Source organism: Teleopsis dalmanni, chromosome 1 (genome assembly GCF_002237135.1).
Source record: "Teleopsis dalmanni isolate 2A chromosome 1, ASM223713v2, whole genome shotgun sequence".
Classification (NCBI taxonomy): Eukaryota; Metazoa; Arthropoda; class Insecta; order Diptera; family Diopsidae; genus Teleopsis; species Teleopsis dalmanni.
In genome coordinates this window covers 144577639-144588172 of record NC_051846.1, presented here as the reverse complement: position 1 = coordinate 144588172, position 10534 = coordinate 144577639, and the positions used below count along the sequence as shown (strand labels likewise).

At 30.6% G+C, this 10534-nt stretch overlaps 2 protein-coding genes across 4 annotated transcripts in view; one reads left to right on the top strand and one right to left on the bottom strand.

The window, feature by feature from the left end:
• The first annotated feature begins 400 nt into the window (after window positions 1-400).
• Window positions 401-3394, top strand: LOC119667256 (glutathione S-transferase theta-1). The gene is made up of 5 exons (XM_038076548.1): window positions 401-499; window positions 1114-1254; window positions 1501-1606; window positions 2743-3059; window positions 3191-3394. Exons 2-5 carry the CDS (start codon window positions 1143-1145, stop codon window positions 3334-3336), a joined length of 681 nt encoding a protein of 226 aa, XP_037932476.1. The 5' UTR covers window positions 401-499; window positions 1114-1142; the 3' UTR covers window positions 3337-3394.
• A 1028-nt stretch (window positions 3395-4422) lies between these two features.
• The window catches only part of LOC119669188 (rho GTPase-activating protein 21-A), a 186605-nt gene continuing 180493 nt past the window's right edge, over window positions 4423-10534 (bottom strand). For 2 of the 3 annotated variants that reach the window (XM_038078995.1, XM_038078998.1), the window contains 7 exons: window positions 10374-10494; window positions 8585-8683; window positions 8250-8522; window positions 7830-8180; window positions 7231-7773; window positions 6409-7168; window positions 4423-6331 (listed from right to left, as the gene is read on the bottom strand). In XM_038078995.1, the coding sequence (XP_037934923.1) occupies window positions 5181-6331; window positions 6409-7168; window positions 7231-7773; window positions 7830-8180; window positions 8250-8522; window positions 8585-8683; window positions 10374-10494 (3298 nt within the window). In that variant the 3' untranslated portion in view covers window positions 4423-5180. The remainder of the gene's footprint in view (window positions 6332-6408; window positions 7169-7230; window positions 7774-7829; window positions 8181-8249; window positions 8523-8584; window positions 8684-10373; window positions 10495-10534) is intronic. The other variant, XM_038078996.1, reaches the window with a different exon arrangement.

Genomic DNA, 10534 nt, shown 5'->3' with positions numbered 1-10534 from the left:
CAAGAGGTTTCTTGATTTTATAATTAAAATTATTAAGTGGTATAATGGGCCTAAGTATTAAAAAATGTATAATCATTTACATTTTATTTTTTCAGCTTGATATTAAATACACTTTGTTAAAAAAATATATTTATTAATAGTTATTTTATTTAATTTAAATATTAATTAATAAAAACAGTTTAAGAGTAAATCAAATAATTTTGAACTTTAGTCTGTAAAATTTAATCAAAACATAATTTTATTTTTGTGAAGAGAAAGACTAAAGCTCTTTCAATTGAGAAAATTATATATTTTTTTTTTAATTAATAGAACTACAAACAAGTTTTTTCACAAAATTCTATTAAAAACATAACGTTTTTCTCTTTTTTTATAATTAAAAATCATACGACCTGCTTGCCTAAAAAGTTTTGAACGCCTCAATTCAGTACTCAGTACTCACTTGTCGGTTAATAGGTGCGAACGTTCGATTGAGGAAGATATACTTTCGCTAGTTTTCGTGGTACGTTTTATTTTAAAAATTACTTATGATTTAATTTATATTAAATGAAACTACTCAAATTATTAAATAAATCATTAAAATCATATTTTTTTTATTTAAAAACATTCCTTCTATATATTAACGGCCTTAAACTTCCAGTTGTGAGGTGATTTTAAAGAGTAATTTTCATAGAGTAACCTAATATTTTTTTCATTTTAAAATTGATATGAAATACTTATTTTTGTTTACAGTTGAAGTATTATTTATAAAAAATAGTTATTTTTTTTTTTAATTCCACATATCTGAATGGTTGTTATTTATCTTCTATGTGGGGTCAATGTCTAAGCGCAAGAATGTTGTTGGCGAACGCACAATGACAAATCAAGAGTTAAGTTAAGAGTAAAACTACCTCAACCTACTCTCAACTTACTTAACCTATTGTTCACTGATTACCAAATAAAGAGTTCTAGTGCGTTTAAAATTAATAACAAAATAAACATATTCACTCTATAGAGATAAATAATAAATAATAATTATTTTTACACAAAGTCATAGTAATATCATACGCTACGATCATTTCTTTCATTATAACGAGTCAATATATTAACTAATATTATTTAAATATTATTTTTCAGAACCATTACCCACCACGCCAAAGGTCAAAATGACTCTAAAATATTACTATGATCTATTGTCACAGCCTTCACGAGCCCTGCTCATTATTTTGAAAATGAGTGATACACAATTTGAAGACTGCCCAGTGGCACTACGAAATGGTATGTTTGAAATCCGATTCTCATCTCATAGCACCGACTTTAATCTAATCAATGCATAAACAGAATTTTATCGCTATTTTCGTTAAACCCAATGGATTTTGCACTTTGCGTTGGAAAACGAAACTATCTATAAAAACTACTTCAAAATCATTAAATATTTATTTAAACCATAAAGTTATATTGTTTATACGTACAATTTGTTTACATATTAAATCGCATAATATTTATTTATTATACTTATCTCAGGTGAACACCTAACAGAGGAATTCAAAAACGACGTTAATCGCTTCCAAAGGGTACCTTGCATTAACGATGACGGTTTTAAATTAGCAGAAAGTATTGCCGTACTAAGGTAGTATACTATATATAATAGAGCTGTTTGATAAGTCAGTGATAAATGAAAGGAAGTTAATTTTTGTTTACTGTTAAGTTTATTTTTCGACATAGACCCTGTTGAGTTTAATACACTTGCTGCAACAATAGTCCATTTTTCTTATAACTCGTAGAAAATACATTTCTTCAACATTTCCCAGATATTTATTTATTGTAGAAGAAACGTTCAAAATTAATTGAAATGACACCTAGTCATTTTTCTAGTTTAAAGTTTCATAAAAACCAAAAAAAACATTCTGAAGAATAGGATCAAATTTTGTTTTAATATATTGATGATAACAAATACACATATTAAGTTAGAGAGGGAGTCTTATGCTACAAACCCACTTGAGTTCAAATAATGGCCCGTTGTGATACCACAGATCAGCGTTGTCCAAAAGGATCGCTCACAGATAACGCTTAAAGACATGACTCTCATATTTAACTGAAAGTGAATCAATCTGATAAGTCTATAAACTTGGCTAACTACCTGATTTTGTAGGATGGCAGCTCTGTTAAGCCCCAAAAACTTTAAATCTTCGCCTGACTAACGATGGATATTGACACATGAAGAGGAATATCATCATCCACAACACTGATAAAAGTCATTATAGGTTAGACCTAGTATCATAGCATGTCTTCCTAATACGCAGTGATCTATTAGCACCAATAACATAGTGTACAGCTGAGTACATTCCTTTTCTAGTTTGGACCAGGGTAATATTGACAGCTGATAGAAATTTTATGTCCAAATTTCTTGAACTATACTTAGATATTTTTGTTTACTTCCCTGTTCGGCCGTTGCTAGTGTTACACTAATATCCGAGTAATTAATATCGGTTAGCAGAGTGACTGCTTCGTCTGTCCGTCATGTTTTTCCTTTTTTGCGAACTCACCAAAACTTTTGCGTGTGGTTTGGACAATTGTCCAAATAAAATAGGTTCCCATGTCGGAGTAAAAATTTTAACTTAAGCTAATTTTAACATATGTTAGCTTCTAAATAAAAATATTACAAAAATATTTAAAACATATTTAGTGTGATATTCATCGACTTATAAAACAGCTTTTGTATAAATTACAGTTACGTTTAATAAGTAAAATGTAAACCGTTTTCAGATATTTAAGTGCCAAAGGAAAAATTCCAGAACATTTGTATCCTAAGTATTTTGTTGAACAATCACGTGTGGATGAGTTTCTTGAATGGCAGCACATAACCTTGCGCGTTACTTGTGCTTTGTATTTCCGCACAATTTGGCTACAGCCTCTATTGAGCGGTGTAAAGCCATCACCACAAAAAATTGAAACTCTACGTGGCCATATGGAACAAAATTTGGATATTATAGAAAACGTTTGGTTGGAAAAAACTGATTTTTTGACTAGTAATAAATTAACTGTTGCCGACATTTTCGCTGCCTGTGAAATCGAACAGACAAGTAAGTTTATAATAGTATTTAAATGAACAATATTCTAGTCCATTCCATTAAGAAAGACCACTCAACAATAAATCACATACGAAAAATTTAACTAAAAGCGATTATAAAATTAATTTTAAATTAATTTAAAGGAATGGCTGACTATGATGTACGGATCAAGTATCCAAAAATTAGAGCCTGGCTCAAACGTGTGCGTGCGGGTTGTAATCCACATTATGATTATGCACACCAAATAATCTATAAGATTACTGGCACCGGACCAAATTCCAAACTGTAAAAACCAAATGTGCTAATATCATCTGTTAATAATGTTAATATTTGGAAATAAATTAAAATATTTTAGCTTGACAATATTATGGAGAAAAATGTCTTTTATATATTAAAACAAAAAATAAATTTAACCTTTTAATATATAACATATAAAACAAAAATTATTAAACAATTGAGTATTTTTCCTTCATATATAACAACATATATGTTGTCTTGGTGCTATTTATATTATCCATAGTATAACTGATAACTATATAGCTTTTTACATTTATCAGTTGAATGTTTTAAAACATATTCGTTTGTTTATAAACAAAAATCAAAATTTTAATTTAAAATTTATGTGTATTTTATTTGCAGTATTTATACGAAGTGTACTTTAAATCTGTTTTTTGTTTTACTGTTTTGTTTTTTTTTCCTTTTTTCTTAAATTGCTTTTTATATTTTTACAGAAAATAACTATTGAACATACATCTTGTATATATAATTACTACGTATATATATTTATATATACATAGGTACATAAAACTTAATTTCATATACCTACATTTTTATATATAATTTTATCATATATTTGCTTTAATACAATTTTTGATGCATTTTACTTTTGTATGCATATAAATAAATTTATTTTTGCATGCTTGCATTTGTTTTAAAAATACAAAAACATGTTTGTTATATACAATATATATACTAAATTGATAAAATATTAATATTTTAATATGTTATTTTAGCTTACAAAATTAATCGCTCATACAAAAATGATTTAAAAAATCAAGCACTTTTCTAAACTCTCTCAACAAATGCTAAAAAATAAGGCATTTTTATTAAAAATAAACACTTTTCATGTTTAAGTGGAAAAAATAAATTTTTTTCTATACAAAATATTCCTAAAATTATACATATATAACAATAATAATTATTAAAAATTAAAAAAACTTGCTTAAAAATAAACACAAATTTAAAAACTTTGCGTGTTTGTATAATTATTTTGTTATACAATAAAAAATTTATAAAATAAAATAGTAAAATAGTTACTTCTCATAGTTTTTACAATTTTTATCCATTATTATACTTCATTTGATTTTTTTCTGACACATTTTCATATACTTTTTTCGTATGTACAATATAAAAATAATTTTTACTTTATCCTTATATCGTTTTACTTATAACTTCATATTAAGTTAATCGTTTTAACAAACGTATATGAATTTTATAAGTTCGTGTCTTGGCGTGGCCAAAATGTTCTTAATTTTTGGTTTCAAAAAATGTTCTTCTTTTTCTTTTTAAATAATTTTAATTATTTGTTACTAATTCTACAATACTAAATGCGTGCGTTTAGATTTACAATTTGTTTGCTGTTTGCTATTTGCTATATAATTATATATATAAACATATATATTCGTTTCAACTTCGTTTTCAAACATTTCTGTTGCTAATCTAATTATATTGCACAACAAAAACTATTTGAAAGAAAAGAATACATATTCGCGGCTTAAAATTAATTGGTGTTAATTAAAATTAATTATTTGTTTATATTTTTATTCATCTCATTAAAACTCCAGTCCCTCTTCTAATTTGACCATACATAATTACATGAGTTCAATGCACCGAATTTTATTAAATGGGGTATATATTAATTATTTGTTAAAGCTTTATATAATTTTATATTATTACTCTTCATTCAAATTAAAAGAAGTAACAATCCTGTCTGGGCACGTCTAGTTTCTTTTTTTTTTTGAATCAGGAATCCTCTATTATCTGTAACAATAAGTCAGCGAGCACTTTTCTCTATGCTTTCGCTTTTAATTTTAGCTTGATTTTGTTTTTAATATAATTATCAAAAATTTGCTTTCAATATCGACCCCGATTTATATTTTTAATACGTATGCCTACTTCAAGAACATGTTCACCTGCACCACCAGCTACAGAAACTGTGGTACCTGCACTGCCATTTCCATTGCTACCATCGCTTTGTTGTGCGTTATTGTTATTATTATTATTGGCTATGTTTCCGTTTGCACTTGGAATTGGTATACGTCTGAGCACTGTTGTCGTAACCGTACCATTATTACTCTTGCAGTGATGATTGCAATTACTTCCGCTCATTGAATTACCACCGTTTGATGCAGAGTAATCATGTGGCCCACCTACCGTGTGACGCCTTTTAATAGAACGATTTTGTTTATTTTGTATCTGTCGCTTTTTTGTTAAGTTCATATCAGTCTTTTCATCTTTAGTTAATGTTGACACTGGTGTGCCAATTCCTCCACTTCCTCCACCTCCTCCCCCATGTCTTGTGGAGTAATTACGGCAATTGAATGAGGCAGAACGAAAAAGTCGATGATCACGTCTTTTTTTATTGTATCGATCTTGAAAAAAAGAGGGCGATGTTATGACAAGTGATTCTTTAGGATCGCTAGTAGTTGAACCCTCAGAATCATCCTCAGAAGCCACTTGCTCGTATACAGATGAAGAGAAACGTATATTCTTATTTATGCTTGAGTTGCGGGCTACAGTATTTCCACTTTGAGTACCAATTGCAGTAGTCGTTTTAACTGTGACTACTGCTGTAGGGGTGGATGCCGCAGTTGGTGGAGGTATCGCACAACTACCTCCATTATTTGTATGGATAGGTGCTGTTGCTGAATGCTGTAACTTATTGCTTTTATAAGCTGTTATATTGGTCAGTGGAGGTCGCAGTTCCTTTTCCTTGATACTTTCGATTGCATGTTTTGAACTAATTGTATTTGTAGCAGTACAGGATCTGCTTAACATAAGTGTGTTTGGTGCATCTAACGGGCAGGAGTTGTGAAAATGTCTTTCAGGAGACTCATCGGCATAGGGAATGTTTTCAGAGTGTAAATGTAAAGGTTGTCCAAAAGTGTGTCGCCGATTTTTTGGAAATTCTGGTGAACCATTTTCATCATTTGACTCAGAACCACTTCGCAGATTTCGTAGTTTCGAGTCTAATGTGTCAGTTATTGTTGTTAGTGACATAGAACCTAGAAATAAATATATTTATTTTTATAAAATATATAAATTATATATAAAATAATATAATGAATAACATTTCTAATACCTGTATCACTGATACGACTGTTGCTTGACTCATCGTCGGTAAGCAAAATGGAAATATCCACACTACTTCGTTGTTTCTCTTTGCTTATACTTCCGCCACTGCCACTACCGCTGCCTGAATCCTTCTCATCCAAACTGGCCTTACGATGATGAGTACGTGAGCTATGGCCCAAAAAGGTGCGTTCCTTCTTTTTAGTCGTTATACTAGTGGTATTTGTTGAGCTGCTGCTGCTTGATGAGGCAGTGTTAACATTTGTTGAACTGCTGCTGGTCGTTTGTGCATTTTTAGAGTATTCCAATGACTGAAAATGTAGACGCAATGTTAGCCCAAAATCATAAATGGTGGGCACTGCTTTGCGACGTTGTCGATAGGTGTTTATGGTGTGCTTTTGGTTTGTGTTGGTGGAGATGTTAGGTGTGGATGTGCAAATGATCGTTTGGGTATTGGTGGTGGTTTTGGATGTATGGAATGTTTTAGATTTATCGCTTACCAATACACTTTCGCCAGAATATGTGTCCGAGCTGACTGCACTGCGTTTACTATGTGTACGTCGTCTCAGTTGTGGAATAAAACGAGATGTTCGTGAAGTTTCACGCTCTGTTAATCGCTCTATTTTTGAAACGTTGTGCAGGAGCATATTTGTTTGGTCCTCTTGTGACTGTTGTCCAATTGATAATGAACCAGTTGATATTGTCGCTGGTGTATTGCCACTGACGTCTGCTATATCTGGTGTGGTACCACTCTCGAAAAAGTACTCGTACTAAATTAAATGAATGTTTGTTTAATATATTTTTTTTAAATGAACAAGTTTGTTTTTCTTACTTGAGTTACTAGCAATTCTACAATGCGACATTGGTGCTTCATGTCTTTAACAGCTATTTCGAGAGTTTCATTCGGTGTGCGTATTATTGACGGACCAAATATAATGGCCAAGTTCTTTGGTTCCATTAAATTTACATCACAATTTTTACTTACTCGATTTAAATGTCGTATCAAATGTTTCATTGTTTCATACGAATAACGCGGTAGTGATTCAAGTAAGTCTTTTAGCTCTTTCAAGCGGAGTAATCCAGTTTTTTTATCGGCCTCTATGAAGTTATTGTAAAAGGAACTTGGTAGCAAAGCGTCTGGTAGGCTGCGTATAAACAATTTCAACAAGCTTGATACGACATTAACGTCCTCCCACCTAACATCTGTATTGCAACGATCCCAGGAGAAGTCGTTTTTATTTACTTGTTCAGATAGTTCTGAAATAGCTGCCTTATTGCCAGGTATACGATAAATACCAACAACTCCTAAACCCTTAGTTTCCACAATATTTGTACAGACCTCTACAATATTCGGAACAAATTCGTTGCTCTTGGACTGTAAAATTTTATAAGATATTTTTGTAAATTTAAATTATATTTATTTATTATTACCATTGGGCACGTCTTAAGTGGAACTCCAATTGAGCCAGTTGTTTTCGATGTAGATGCTAGATTTGAAGGCGATATATCTGCACTATGACCACCTCTTCTAAAGAGTAAATCTTTCCAATTTTTTGATTTTGGTGAGCCCAAATCTTTATCGGGTACATTTTTATTTGAAGATGATTTGCGCGTTTTCATTACTGGTGAAATAGAGTCTATTACTTCCACTTCACTGCGTGACGTTGAGCTTAAAGGAGAATATTCTGGTTGTTGTACGTTATCATCACAGTATGTTGCAGTTGGCATACTAGCAGTAGCCGCTGTCTTTTGTGGCTCAGCTAGTTGCTTGCCATGAAGATCCTTTAAAATATAAGAATTCATTTAATATATTTATTTTTTTTTAATTTTTTAATTGCGATTTTTACATACATTTTCATCATATATTAAACTATTTTTCCATTGTAGTAAGCCAAAGATTCGTCTCATTTCAGTTTGACTTTTCGTTTTGAATAGAATTTCGGTATATTGCTGTTGTTCCATTTGTGCTTTGGTTGATGTGAGTTTGTCCGGACTCTCATCTATGCTTAAGTCATTACCCAAAGTAGCTAAATGCACAGGTTTTGATTGCATACGAAACATATACTTCTTTTTATCTATAGACTCATCGAAGATTTTAAAATTTTTAATATCGAGTTCTATCAGCTGTAAATAATAAAAATGTAAATATAAAATTTTTTTGATGTACAATAGAATATATTATTTACATTATTATCTGATTTCGATGTTCGACTCGGATATATTTTTAATATATCGCCTTTTATTTCGATTTTAACCTGCCGCCATGATCGATACTCTGATAAACGCTAGAAAATAAAAAAATTGTTAATTCAATTAATATTTGCAAATGTTTCAAAATATAATAAAAAAATGGACCATTAAATATATTTAAAACTTATTATTATAGTCTACCAGGATCTATAAAACAGATACAATGAAAGGATTTACGAAAACATATACCCGAGTTAGAATATAGATGAGTAATGATAATGTGAGAGCGGAAGAAACTGTTTAAAAGCAGAAATGGATTAAGGGATGAGTGGGATTTGAATTGAAGCCAATCTGGAACAAGTCAGAGATTTAAAGATCGATTGGACTCAAATTTGTGTGTGCAAACAACTGTTTAATACATGGCTATATTCTGATGTCATGTCAATTGAGCTAGGATCGTTCTTTCTACATAGGAAAAAATATCTCCTATTGTTTCTAGAAGATATTAGGCAGGGGCCTGTTCAGAGCTTTGTGGCAATGCAATGTTGATCTCGAAAAGTACACTGCATCAGTGTGGAGGGTTGTTAGCCCACTTTTTAGATTTTATCCTATTGATGTTATGTTCTTTGCTATAGGCATCGATATGAAGAAAGGGATCGACGAAAGCATCTTTGAGGGAGGGCTTTGGAAGCTATGAACACAATCTTGCAGTTTGCTAACGACACTTGCATTATATATGCTGACAAAAATGCTAATTCTATTATAAACAATTAATACCTGCGTATTGATAAGATAATAAGTCACGTCCAAAGGTGTTCATTACAATACGTAGTAATCAAAATCCAAGAAAAATAAAAGTCAATAATATGGAAATAGATAAATATTTAGGTTAAACTTTTGACAGAAGAGTGTATCCTCTATCTTGATTAGAGAATATATGGGTCAAGGAGGTAGCTTGTAATATAACTCTAAATGCTCTAAAACCATTAATAGAAGAAAAATTGAGTGTGTAAAATAAAATTCTGCTTTATAAGCAAATTATTAGATCTAAACTACTTTACGTCTGTGCTACTAACGGCTGCATTACCATCCACCATTAGAAAACTTTTAACTTATCAGAACATTGTACTGAGACGCATGCTTAAAGCTCCATGATGCATCAGAAATTGTCTTCATTTCTGATTACAAATCTCATTACACAAAAAGATTTGAAAAATTGTTTAATTCTGTGGATGCGCACACTAATTCAGATATGAACTCTCTCAAATCAAATGTAATATATATTCTGTCAAAAAGATATGTGCACTCCCAAGTATACTTCAATAAAATCACCTGAATAATTTATTACCAGAATTCAATGCAGCTCTTATTACAGTGGATCGCCCAAGTGTTCACACTACCGAGTAAAAGTGTTTTAGACACTAAATTGCGTTTCATCAAACAAAGAAGAAGAGATCGCAAGCGCTAATGGCAGTTATTGTTCTGTTAACTAGACAGTTATTAGTCTATAATGCGATATGGACATCGTTTGACTTCAGTATATAGTTACAATATTAGAGAAGATAGACGTAAGGGTAATATTTGTTAACTATTTATTCATTCGTCAGTTTTTCAATAAATGGTATAATATTATACCACATTTCAATACACTTACTAGAAAATTTATACGTAAAATTCGTCTTTATATGGTATACTTTTAAATATAACCGCATATTTTTTATATAATTACAGTCAACAATTTTAACTAACTATAAACCTATACCCAGCATCACCATTTTCACTTACCTTTCCATAAATACATGATGATTTAATTTCCATTTCAGTTTCGAAGATTTCCATTTCTGTCGAAACATCTTTTGTTTCCGTTTTTCCATTTAATTCTAATGGTACATTTTCAATGTGAACACTAAAATATTTTGTGTAATATTATTTAACTTCCCAAAACT

Bases quoted from the DNA above. Each gene is read 5' to 3' on its own strand.
- LOC119667256 (XM_038076548.1), top strand. From the start codon at position 1,143: ATGACTCTAAAATATTACTATGATCTATTGTCACAGCCTTCACGAGCC. The intron at 1,255-1,500 runs GTATGTTTGAAA...TACTTATCTCAG, and splicing joins CCCAGTGGCACTACGAAATG to GTGAACACCTAACAGAGGAA. The intron at 3,060-3,190 runs GTAAGTTTATAA...ATTAATTTAAAG, and splicing joins CTGTGAAATCGAACAGACAA to GAATGGCTGACTATGATGTA.